At 38.7% G+C, this 13,892-nt stretch overlaps 1 protein-coding gene and 1 long non-coding RNA gene across 2 annotated transcripts in view; one reads left to right on the top strand and one right to left on the bottom strand.

The window, feature by feature from the left end:
* Positions 1-13,892, top strand: part of hpse2 (heparanase 2) — a 93,184-nt gene that overhangs the window by 33,271 nt on the left and 46,021 nt on the right. The window contains exon 4 of the mRNA XM_010889023.4: positions 10,531-10,704. Within this exon, the coding sequence (XP_010887325.2) occupies positions 10,531-10,704 (174 nt within the window). The remainder of the gene's footprint in view (positions 1-10,530; positions 10,705-13,892) is intronic.
* LOC109615846 overlaps positions 1-13,892 on the bottom strand; it is a 31,153-nt gene that overhangs the window by 13,958 nt on the left and 3,303 nt on the right. The window lies entirely within an intron of this gene.

The following is a 13,892-nucleotide window of genomic DNA, read 5'->3' as shown; positions in this document are numbered from 1 at the left end:
CTGCTATAATTGGTGCCATTAGGCATGTGTGTATGTGTGTGTGTGTGTGTGTGTGTGTGAATGTGAGTGAACGTGTGCGTGTGTGGGTGGGTGTAGTGGCTGGAGCTACTGAACAGGGCGTAAACATGGCAGATCTCTGTTGAAGCCGATGTCAATAGATAAGCAGCACTATTAGTTAAGTTCAAACTGAAATGATCCAACAGTCCTGTTCCACTATTGCATGACTTTATAAATAATTGATTGTATTGTGTGTCAGATTGGTAGAAAATTAAGAGTGGCCTGGCAAACAACCCCAAAGTGTGGATTACAATCCAACATTCTTCATAAACTGATGCATATGCAAGATGACATGACCGGTGAACATGAGTATTTTATGTGTTTCATTGACAAATCTCCAACTCCCAAACCATTACAAGGCTTAATAACCTAACCGTGCTAGATGGAAACACATCTACACTAGTACTGGGCTTTCCTGGCAAACCTACTTTTGAACAATGTTTCATTCTAATGACACAATATGTTCTTCAAGCTCAATTTATGGCATAGCAAATTTTTGGCTAAGTTTGTCATTTCTATGCTAGTGGAGGCTATGCTTGCAGACTAGTGAGGTAGTCAGTAATTTGTGTGTGTGTGTGTGTGTGGGGGGGGGGGGGGGGGGGGGGGGTTGATGTAGTATAATCAACTTACAGTTTTTGTCAATTGGGTAAAAGCATTCTTTGGATCTGTGGTTAAGTACCAATAGGAGCAGACCAATGATGAAATCTACTGGAGGCTTCTTTTCCCTTAATTTGTGATTTCTACTAAGCCAACATATGGTATTGTTTTAAAATGGTCATACCATGGATAATTTAGCAATTTGATTTTTTTTTACAAGTAACATAACATTTTTCTCAACCGGTTAAAAGCATTTTTAGGAACTGCGGTTAGGTACCAATAGCTGCAGACCAATAATCAAATCTACTGTAGTCATAGCCCTTTTCTGTCCTGAATTAGTGATTTCTATTTAGCCATCATGGAATTGTTTTAAGATTGATGGATCATTTAGCAGTTAGATGCAGAGTTTTATGGCATATCTTGTGGAGGACCAAAGGAGTCAAAATGAAATTAATAAACAATTAAAAAAATAGATAAAGAAATATTTTTTAAATAATTGAAGAATAGGTGGCACCTTATTATAAAATATTTTTCAAAATGTCACTTTTCAAAATAATGGTATGATATTTCATAATACATTGTATTTCCTAATAGCTTTTTTAAATCACCACATGATCTCAAAGCGTTTTTCATAATTTCTGGGCATTTTCTCACTAATGGATCTGTCAATCAATGCTTTTCCAGCCATGCTGGCATCGCCTACGATTGCTCACTTGAGGGGGTGTCAACAGGATTTTGCAGCATTAACAGTGCATTTTCAAATTAAAACACACAATACCCCATAATGAATGAAATTTTTTTTTGCCCACTCTGAAATATCACATTTAAATAAGTATTCAGATCCTTTGGTATAACACTTGAAATTGAGCTCTGGTGCATCCTGTTTCCATTGATCATCCTTCTACAACTTGGAGTCCATCTGTGGTAAATTCAATTTGTGGTACATGATTTGGAATGGCACATGCCTATATAAGGTCCTGGAGTGCATGTCGGAACAAACCACATCATGAGGTCAAGGGAATTGTCTGTAGAGCTACGAGACAGGATTGTGTCCAGTTTGCCAAAAGGCACCTGAAAGACTGAATCAATCCCAATCAATTACATCCTAATCAATCAAATGTATTTATAAAGCCCTTTTTACATTATCAGTTGTCACAAAGTGCTTTTACAAAACAACCAGCCTGAAACCCCAAGGACCAAGCAACAACAGTGTTGAAGCACAGTGGCTAGGAACAACTCCCCAAGAAGGGGCCGATTCTCCAGTCTGATGAAACAAAGATTGAAATATTTGACCTGAATGCCAAGTGTCACGTCTGGAGGAAACCAGGCCCCACTCATCACCTGGTCGAACCTTCATCTCTAAGGTGAAGCATGGTGGTAGCAGCATAATACTGTGGGTATATAAGTCAGCTGCAGGGACTTAGAGACTAGTCAGGATCAAGAGAAGGATGAACGCAGCAAATGTCTGACATATACTCCGGACCTCACTCAGGTTCACCTTTCAACTCTAAACACACGCCAAGACAACGCAGGAGTGGGTTTGAGACAAGTCATGAGAATGTCGTTGAGTGGTCCAGCCAGAGCCTACTCAATCAAACATCTTTGGAGAGACCTGAAACTGGTAGTACAGCAACAATCCCCATCAGGCCTGACAGAGCTTGAGAGGATCTGCGGAGAAGATTGAAAGAAACTCCCAAATTACAGGTGCGCCAAGCATCATTTCCAAGAAGACTCAAGTCTGTAATCACTGCCAAAGGTGCTTCAACAATGTGTTGAGTGACATGGTCTGAATACTTATGTAAATGTGATATATCCATAGTATTTCTACCCATTTGCATTTGTCAAAAAATATATTATTATTATTATCATTATGGGCTTGTGTGTGTAGAGTGATGCAGTAAAAGTATTTCTCATTGTAATGGACACATCCAAGGAAATAACAAAAATGTTAAAACATTCAAACTAGGTACTTTTATTCGTGGATGAGATTTGAGTGAAGTGCAAGTGCCACCAATGTTCACCAGCATACATGGCAACAACCTTTGACAGATTGGACAACCAGTCCTTTGACATGACAAAAAGTGTTGACGACTGGGTTGTGTCTGTGGCAAAATGACAGTCAGAAGTAAATGCCAGATAATGTAGATGTCAATGTCGTAGTTGTACCTTTTTAGTGAAAATGCATTCATATACTTAGTCAGCATGATACTAGCTATAACAACGTACTTACAGCCAGCACAGCAGTGATGCAGCAAGCAAGAGCAAACGAGCCTGACTCTCCCCACTGAGTTGATTGTATCACTGTAAAATCCAGATGGTTACCACAACAAATTGTAAAATAAGGTATTTCTCCTGTAGGCTGCTATTCAAGTCTTAAAAAGAGAAGAAACTATGTTTTTCCACGAAACAGGACATTAAATGATGAAAAAGTCCATGTTATTATGTAAAAGGTGATGAAATTATTCATATATCTTGTGATGAAAGAAGCTGTTGGAAAATCCACTTAATTATCATGAAATATCATAGCATTGTTTTGAAAAGTGGCATTATGAAAAAAATGTCATAATAGTTTGCCAGTAATTCATACTTAAAAAAAATCTAAATTATTTTTATACTGTATTCTTTTCTTTAATTTTGAGTATGGAAGTACAACCCTGTTTCCAAAAAAGTTGGGATGGTGCGTAAAATGTAGATAAACTGGAAAAGTTGTGTAATGCTAAAAAACTAAAACTGGTGGAATATCACATAGCTAATTATATCAATTGGCAACAGGTCAGTAATATGATTGGGTATTAAAAGATAATTTCTGAGAGAATGGGTCATTTTAGATGGACTGAAGAGAATTGGAAAATTGTCCCGTGGTCTGACAGATCAAAATTCTATTTTTTGGGGGGGGATCATGGATGCTCCATCCTCTGGAATAAAGAGGAGAGGGACCATCCTGCTTCTCATCAGCGCACAGTTCAAAAGCCAGCATCCGTGATGGTATGGGGGTGCATTAGTGCACATGGCATGGGTGACTTGCACATCTGTGAAGACACCATTAATGCTGAACAATATATACAGGTTTTGGAGCAACATATGGTGCCATCCAGTCTTTTTCAGGGAAGGCCTTGCTTACTTCAGCAAGACAATGCCAAACCACATTCTGCACATATTACAACAGCATGGATCTGTAGTAAAAAAGTCTGGGTGCTAAACTGGTCTGCCTGCAGCCCAGACCTGTCCCCTCTTGAAAACATTTGACGGATTACAAAATTGCGGCACGCAATAGAAAGTGTTGCCATCGCAAGATTCAAACCCGGGTGGCCCACGTGAAAGGCTGTGTCGTTAACCACTACACCACAGAGCTGTACATTTGTCAGGTGTCAGTATAGCCTCTTGTCTATACTGACACTCGGCATCTGTATATCCTGAACAAATCCTAACTTTTTCATCAAGTGAAAAGACGAGAGAATTGTGGAATCTACCAGAAATAATTAATAAATGTTGTTGCTCTCAATAGATTAAAACTTAGGTCTTCCACATGAGAGGCACTGTCTGTTACCACTTTGCCACGGCATTACATGTTTCAGCAGTCGCTAGACTCCATTGAGGATTGTATTAAACTGACTAACGTTTCTTATTAAGTTTACCTCCACCATAGCGTCTATGAACTGTATTTGCCACTGGCTGTTTTAACAGCTTATTAGCCAGTAATAGGCTTACTTGTATCTACGTCCTAGGAATAATCATAAGAATTGAGCAATTGCTAGCAAGACTGAAGATGAACTTTTCCATGCCAGAAACAGTCTCAATATAGCCGTATACAGTTTCAGTTAAGACTTACTATAACATACTGTGTGTTAAGCCAGCAAATGTGTTAGTCTATCCTGACCCAAAACACATGCACGGATGCGCATTTAGAAAATCCACCAGAAACAGTAGCAATATAACTGTAAACTGTTTTATTTCAGGCTTACTATAATGTATATACTAACGGTTTTAGTCAGCAAAGTTTTCGTCTATATGGAATAATGCACAAAGAAAAGGGAGAAAAGTCCAAGGGGGTGAATACTTTAAGAGCCACTGTACAAGGTTAGCCATATTTGCAGCAACCGTAGTTATTTTTTAGATGGATTGCGAAGCTTGTGTGCATCATTCTGGAAAACCACAAAGATCCTTATGTTCCAGGGATTATTTTGAGCCATTCAAATGCATGTCTTTATAGCTCCAACTGTTGGAGCTATATTCCATACCCAAAGTGTGATGGCTAGTAGTTGACCAAGCCAAATAAAAAGTATGCAGAAATTCTAATGGACTTACATATTGTTTTTATTTTGTAGCATTTATGAATAATTTTGGGGACCTTATATATGTATATTTTAGTCATTTGTGAGTATTGGGAGAGTGAATATTAATTCATTTTATTTTTCTATTGCTTTCAGCGATTACAAATAGTCCCCGTTTCAGGGCACCAAATGCATCTTGACATGTCCCATTATACTCAACAAATCAACAAACTAATGTTTGTTGATCTATTTGCATTTGAAAGTCTTTCGCCAGGCCCTTCTCAAAAATTAGAAATGGTTCTGACTTAACTGCCTAAATAAAGGTTAAATAATAAGAAATGAATTAGGACAGATTAATATAATGTCCAAATAAGCATTTCTGTTTTGTACTTAATCGCAGGCAATGACTGCTTAACATTTTTGAACCATTGACCCCACCAGATGCTTGGTATCTTCTCTGGTGTTGCTTGGCCAGGGCATTACTGCAGCAAATGAAAGGCATGTTCAATTAGACTTACATCTGGATTTACATCAGCATACAAGAGGTTACTGTACACTTCAGAATGAATTCTGCTGCTGCCATCAGCAGTTAATTCGTCAAGTGAACTATTTCCACATTAACAAGCTATTTGGACATTTTGCCAAAAGGAAGTCTCTTTTAAACATTGAGTTTTTAAGTTTCAGACCTAGGCTCTAGGTTGAAACTATGACCGGCATGCCACTGCCACCAGTCATTTAAATAACATCCTAACCACCTAAACAAACTGTCAGTCATTACTAGAAAGAAAAGTAGTAATAACAAAAACTGTGCAAATTCACTAAATACATTTTTCAATCAGTATTTGAACGTGCTTCACCAGGATATTGACAGAAGAAAGCTTGGATTCAAACACTTATTGTTCCATATCACCACTTAAGACCCAAAAATTTGTCCTTCATGATAAAATGTCATTGTAATGTAGCTAGCTAGTAGTACCCAGTCAGTCTTCTGGGATGATGTTTTGAAAACCCACCAAGGGGAGTGGGAGGGGCAGAGACAGGCCAAAACAGGAAGTATCATCTTCAGAATTGTAATCTTAGGAAAATAAAACATATCGACACCTCATATATTTATCAATATATCTACTGATAGGAACATGAAATATATAATATGGCTCTATCAAACAACATATGATACAAGAGTGGCATATTAAAGGAAGAACCTGACTAAAAAGTGCAGGAACATAAAGAATGCAGATGCTACCATACAGATGTATGACACAATAAGCAATTAACATCCTATCATGCTCTGTTTCCTGGATACAAATGCTGAGCAGGCCCAGTGGACCTCGATTTTGGATCATGGCAAAAGTGACTTAGAGAGTTCCTTATTGGGTCGCTTCTTTTAAAAATGTGTTCAAAGAAATGTTTGAGGAAACTGTAAACTGTTATAAGCATTGCTATGTGCATGTAGTTGGCTTGGGTGGGATGTCGTTTCAGTCTATTATCTGAAACGTGTGGGTGTTTTTATTCCTCAGACTTGAATTAGGCCCAGAGGTCCTCAAGGCCCTCATCAGCACCGTTTACCGGTCCACATAAATAAAAAGTCCATTTCTATCTTACGGTTTAGGGTCAATCGTACAATTCCGCTTACTTTTTAGATTTTGAGAGAGGGTATTGAGTTTTTGGTATTAGGGATACGTTTTATTGTTAGTGTTAGGAATTAGTGCTGGGTTGATTTTAGACAAAAATGTTGAAGTTGGGTTAAGGGTAGGGTTAGTTTAAGTCAAAGTTAAGGTTAGAATCATTTCTTTTTTGGTCCCCACAAGGATAGAAATGCAAGGGTGTGTGTTTGAGTATGTGTTTATGTTTGTGTGTGCTTGTGCATGTGCGTGTATGAGGGTAATGCAAAACTGTCGAAATTAGGCGTAGCACCAGACAATGCTCCAGACCTTTCTACTACACAGTGCTGGAGTTCTGCTATCAGATAGGCTCTGACAATATCCAGACCCGGCTGTTTCCATTACACACAGAGCCAACTGTGTCTTTTGCTTTGGCTTTTTGGGGTTGCATTAACTTTTATGGGGTTGCATTTAATATGCATTTATTTAGCAGATCACTGAATGTATATTTCAGAAAGAAATCACTATAAAATATGATTCAAGCACAATTGAATATAATTACAATACAATAAAATAGTAGAAGACAGTGAATAGACAGTGATGGTTAACTCAATTACAAGTAGCACTACACACAAACGTGACAGCTAGAGGTCATTGTGTTATCTCAAGTTTCTGCCCTGACTAAAGAGTTGCATTATTCATCCCAACATATTGTACTGTTTAATTCAAGACTTGAGTTATTCATTTAAATCTTTAGAAGCTGATAGATGTGCTAGGCTTATCAAAGCATTCAACTGTCATACGTTGACAAATTGTATTGACAGAGAGAGAATTCCTTACATCAGTTCTCGCCAAGTCCTGGATTGATATTTGGACTAATGCTTTTAGCAGGAATAGTCTGGGGAATATGAGCGGCGCTCTGAGCTGTAAAGTGTGTTTGTGTGTTTGTGTGTGTGTGTGTGAGTGTGTATATATACGCCTGTAAAATGATGAAACACGTGCTGGAACTACAGTCCTTTAGGGAGTAACTGTAGGTGTTTCCAGAAACAATCGCTGCTGATTCCCAGAGACCCTTGCTGCTTAATCTCTAATAAATCATTTTCTTTCAATAAAGCTGACTTTATTATTACTGTTTAACTTGGTCCTACTTTAACTTACTATGGTGTATATAGCTTATAGGCTCTATAGCATGCTTATGCTTTACAAATCATCTATACATGTCTTTCATACTGTATATAAATGGTGTTTGATATGTGCTGTAGGGTACATTGCAAGTTGTGACATAACCCAATGGTATGTGAATTCTCTGAAAGACTGTGAAATAGTGTTGTATGTATTTGTGTTGCGTTTGCACTGATGTAACTTTAGTTTTGCTATGGAAGTTCTACTTTGCAACAACTTTGAGATTCTAAACTTAAGAGCAGATCAGAGCTGCAGAATGTGCATGCATACCGTAAACACACGCGCACACACACGCACACACGCACACACACGCACACACACGCACACACACGCACACACACACACACACACACACACACACACAGGGGAGCCGAGGTCATGATACCTTTGCAATAGCATTACCTTATTGGACCAATATGGACCTCTCTCCCCCTTCTCCTTTCCTACTACTGTCCCCTTCCCCTCTCATCCCTCTCCCCCCTTCTCCTTCCTCTCTCCCTTTCCCCTCTACTCCTTATATCTCCTCTCTGCCCCTCTCTTCCCATTCCCCTCTCATACCTTTCTCTCTTTCCACTCTCTTTCCTCTTCCCCCGTCCCCTCGCCTCCCTCTCTCACCTTCTCTTTCCTCTTCTCCCGTCCCCTCCCCTCGCCTCCCTCTCTCACCCTCTCTTTTGCTTTCTTCCCTTACTCTCTCCCCCTCCCCTTCCTCTGGTCTCTCTCCCCCTCCTCTTCCCTCTGTCCTTCCTCTCTCTGTAGCTGCATGCCTCTGCTTTATGTCTCCCTGCCTTTGATACAGCCTCTGTCCTAATGAGGGGTGTTTAGAGACAGGCTCTGGGGAACAGATAGGGCCAAGGTCAAGTTGCCTATAACCACTGATTCAACTAGGAGGGGATACAAGTTTTCCCCTTACTAGAGCCACTAACTTAGACACAAAGCCCCTTCAATCCATTCATTCCACCAGCCCTCCTCCCCCCAGCTTGTGTGTGTGTGTGGGGGTGGGCTATTAAGACTCCATCACTGCTGGGGACTGATGGGAACATGTAAGTCAGTCTCTCTCTGGATCTAGGAGGTAGGAACGATGAGAGACTTCTCTCTCATAAAAACACACGCGCACACACACACAAACACATTTCACATTAAGGGCATTATTATGTAATTGTTCATATATAAAACAAAACATTCTGAACTATACCAACTTCATAAATACCTTCAATTTTTCCCTGGATGTTTTAGTAATTTTTTTTATAGCCATATCTGCTCAGCAGGCTGCCTCTCAGCTATGCCCATCACCTGTTCCTCATCAGCAGGCTGGGATATCCATCAGGACACAACACGCACACCCAGACACACGCCTGCACACACACAGTTTACCTCCCCTGGCCATCTATAGGACTGGTCAGATGTATGGTTGGAATTATCTTCAAGTTAATACATTTTAAATGTTTACATTAATTGGTTGATAAAGTAATGTGTATAATGTTAATGGGCAATACAGAACAATATTCCATTTGACGTGGAACTGATTGCATTTTACGTAATTTGCATGAATAAAGCAAACAGATATTCATAATATATGTCCAATCTATCAAATTAAAAATGTATGTTACAAAACCACCTTGGTATGAGGTTCTAAAATATGGTCTTATTTGGCTCAAAATATCATAGAATATCGTAAGGTATTGTTAGCTGAATACATTGATGCATTTCAATAACTGCTTGGTAGTCAAAAAAATAAGTATCAGGTTATAAATTGCAGATGGCGCAATCTATTCAGTACTACACACTGTTACAGTCTAAAAGATTCATTTATTTTTTCCAAAATATTACCTCACATTTAACATGTAGTTATTGTAGATCAAATTCATTTACATAAATGTAATGGGCAGTGCGATCAGACAGGCTAATTCTTATAACGTGGATTGAGAACAGGTTGGGGCAGCAGCATGCATTAACAGACAGGATGCAGATGGAGTGAAATTTTAACAGTACACCTCGCTCAGGGAAGTTGACCTTCTTGTGTTGTCGTGTACTAAAGTCAGGGAGTGACAGCCTGGATCTGACCTGTCAAGGTAATTGGATCAGGAATGGCATGTTCCCAAATGTAAGAACTCTCCCATGGTATCAAAATATCTGCACTAAAACAGTCAGTAGAATTTTGTTGCTTTAGTGAATTATTTATTGATCAAAAGTTGCACTTATGCTACCGCTGGTAAACAGTTTAGTGAATGAGATCATTAATTTGCATAGTGTCCTACTGTCGTTCTGATTGGCTATGGTTTACAGGTATGTGTAGGATTCAGTTTTTCTTGGTTTTTAATCACTTCAGTGTCTAATATTTATCCAAATACACATCTATTTGCACACTCCATATTGCTATAGAACTCTTACCAATGCCATATTCTACATTATTCCCCAACATTTTATGAAAGTATGTAAACAGGAAAATTACCACATCTATGTAATCACTTTTTCAATGTTTTTTTTTTAGCATTGATAGCTACATATAAGTCCATCCCAAATATTTACCCTTATTGAATCACAGAGTTTAGTTTTTTTGTTTGACAAATGAGACTATGTTAAAACATAGACATGTATCTCTCACATAGGAACATTAAAGTGTACTGAAATGTCTAATTCTAAGTGTGATAAATTGTTATGTTTTATACAGGGCACAGTTGTTTTAGCTAGTACTTCCTGGTATACCTGTGTCCAAAATGGGTCCTCATTGTTTCTAAATATTGGAGACAAAGTGTGAATGAAATTTACATTCAATTGTAGATTTTTAAGAAACAAAGTTACAAGTGCGTCTGGTTTGCTCCCAGCCAGGTCTTTAGACAAACTGTACAACTTTGCCGAGTGTGCTGGTCTACACTTGATCCTGGGGCTCAACGCCCTGCAGAGAAACCCTGACTCCTCCTGGAACTCCTCATCAGCACTCAGCCTCCTCAAGTACAGCGCCGGGAAGAAATATAACATCTCCTGGGAGCTGGGCAATGGTCAGTATCTCCAGAACTACACAAGATATTATACGATTGATGCTACTTAAGAGAGTAGAATTAGGAAGCACTAAGTTTGCACTGTAATTAAAGTGGGAATAAATAACATATACAAAACCACTTCATGAAACTTTGATATCACCATAAAGTGTTACTCTCGAAATGCATATATATACAGTGATTATAAAAAGTCTACACACCCCTGTGAAAATGCCAGGTTTTTGTGATTTAAAAGATTGAGACAAAGATAAATCATGTCAGAACTTTTTCCACCTATAACGTGACCTATAATGTGAAAGTTTCTATTGAAAAACAAACTGACATTTTTAAAAGGGGAAAAATGAAAAAGGGATCTTATTGTTGAAAGATATCAGTCAGGAGAAGGGTACAAAATAATTTCCAAAGCATCAGATATACAATGGAACACAGTGAAGACAGTCATCATCAAGTGGGAAAAATATGGCACAACAGAGACATTACCAAGAACTGGTAGTCCCTCCAAAATTGATGAAAAGACGAAAAGCAAACTGGTCAGGGAGGCTTCCAAAAGGCCTACAGCAACATTAAAGGAACTGCAGGAATTTCTGGCAAGCACTGTCTGTGTGCTACATGTGACAACAATCTCCCGTATTCTTCATATGAATGGGCTATGGGGTAGGGTGGCAAGACGGAAGCCTTTTCTTACAAAGAAAAACATCCAAGCCCGGGTGAAGTTTGCAAAAACAAACATCAAGTCCCCCAAAAGCATGTGGGAAAATGTGTTATGGTCTGATGAAACCAAGATTGAACCTTTTGGCCATAATTCCAAAAGGTATGTTTGGCGCAAAAACAAAACTGCACTTCACCCAAAAAACACCATATCCACAGTGAAGCATGGTGGTGGCAGCATCATGCTTTGGGGCTGTTTTTCTTCAGCTGGAACTGGGACTTAGTCAGGGTGGAGGGAATTATGAACAGTTCCAAAAACCAGGCAATTTTGTCACAAAACCTTTAGGCGTCTATTAGAAAGCTGAAGATGAAGAGGAAGTTCACCTTTCAACACGACAACGACCCAAACCACAAATCCAAATCCACAACAGCATGGCTTCACCAGAAGAAGATTAACATTTTGAGATGACCCAGCCAGAGCCCAGACCTGAATCCAGTTGAACATCTGTGGGGTAATCTGAAGAGGGCTGTGCACAGGAGATGTCCTCGCAATCTGACAGATTTGGAGCGCTTTTGCAAAGAAGAGTGGGCAAATACTGCCACGTCAAGATGTGCCATGCTAATAGACTCCTACCCAAAAAGACTGAGTGCTGTAATAAAATCAAAAGGTGCATCAACAAAGTATTTGTTTAAGGGTGTGCACACTTATGCAGCCAGGTTATTGTGTGTTTTTTATTTTTTATTTTTCCCCCTCAAAAATGTCAGTTTGTTTTTCAATTGAATTGTTCATGGTGTAGGTCACATTAAAGGTGGAAAAAGTTCTGACATGATTTATGTTTGTCTCATTCTTTTACATCACAAGCATTTTAACAGGGTTGTGTAGACTTTTTATATCCACTATATATCTCCATTGTATGTATATTTTACAAGCACAGTGGCAACCCACATTTTTTGTACCTAACCTTTCCTTCCTGAGGACCACCAAATCACCATCAACAGCTTTTGACTACCAGCTCTGGAGTCTGTATGTTTTTAACATAGGACATATTTGCTGTCATATTTAAAATGAAATGTAACACTATTTTTTTTACATTGATTTAACCTGTCTCTCATCAGAACATCCTTCTCAGACCACTGTATTATGAAATAACCATGCATGAAAGAAATAGCAGAAATACACATCAAAAATAGAATCAGAAAGAAAACCAAACACATTCACAGTGAAAGTCAATAATCTACATTCGAAACTGCTGCAGAGAAGGGTTGGGCAAACATTTTGGATGGAGGGTACATCAAGATTTTGAAATCGAAGGCCACACGTGTTTGATTAGTTTGTCAAAATAATATTTGCAAGCTAGAAAATGGCAGTGATTTTCTACATACTTTCAATCTAGTTTTAGAGGTTTTAGAGTGGACTGGAGTGTTTTTTTCGACTTTATGCACAAACATAGCACGGGCCAGATTTAAATTGCTGGCAGACAGATTTGGCCTGCAAGTCATAGTTTGCCCAGCACTGCCCTAGAGGCACCAAAACATCATACTGGCTTGAATTTTAAAGGTTGTGACACAGATGTGATGCAAGGGAACTTATAAGCTGTTTTACCTAACCCAGTAGACACTGAAGGAACATAGAGAATTAGTCATCCCTGAGTGTGCATTACAGTGAGAGGTATTGGCCCATGACTACAGATTTTAGCTATAGAATTTACATTGTGTAAAGTAAAGTAAAATGTCTGCCCAAAGCTTACTCTTTTAGGCAGGGACAATTAAATGCGGATATATACATGTACTTATATTTAAACAAAGTAAATATTGTATCTCCTGCAGCAGTGGTCTGCAAGCCACAGTGTTGAAATGTTGAAATCCATTGATTTATTCAGTTTTCAGGTCTATTACAGTCCTGGGTTCAGTTATAATTTAAAAAAAAAACCTTTAGCTGACTTCTGGTACATATAGTGCCACTGGAGGATTTTAAAATAAGTCAGCAATTTGACACACAAGCATTCCTGACAGCGCTGTGTGGGGTTACTGTAGGGGTGGGATTTTCTCAAGAGGGGGAAATGTAGCCTTTATCAGTCTCCCTCTTCAAGATCATCAACACAGATGAGAGACAGTGAAAAAGATAGGAATTGGAAGTGGGGTGATCTAACTCTCCTCTTGACTCATTATCCTGGCAAGGCTTATCTCATGTACTATTACAATAATGATACCTATTACTTCTCCTGCACTATTACAATAATGATACCTGTTATCGCTCCTTCACTTTACAATAATGATACCTGTTATCTCTCCTGCACTATTACAACAATGATAACTGTTATCGCTCCTTCACTTTACAATAATGATACCTGTTATCTCTCCTGCACTATTACAATAATGATACCTGTTATCTCTCCTGCACTATTACAATAATGACACCTGTTATCTCTCCTTCACTATTACAATAATGATACCTGTTATCGCTCCTTCACTTTACAATAATGATACCTGTTAAATCTCCTGCACTATTACAATAATGATACCTGTTATCGCTCCTTCAC

The sequence above is a fragment of the Esox lucius genome, chromosome 6 (genome assembly GCF_011004845.1).
Source record: "Esox lucius isolate fEsoLuc1 chromosome 6, fEsoLuc1.pri, whole genome shotgun sequence".
NCBI lineage: Eukaryota > Metazoa > Chordata > Actinopteri > Esociformes > Esocidae > Esox > Esox lucius.
This window is presented reverse-complemented; position numbering and strand designations above follow the sequence as displayed.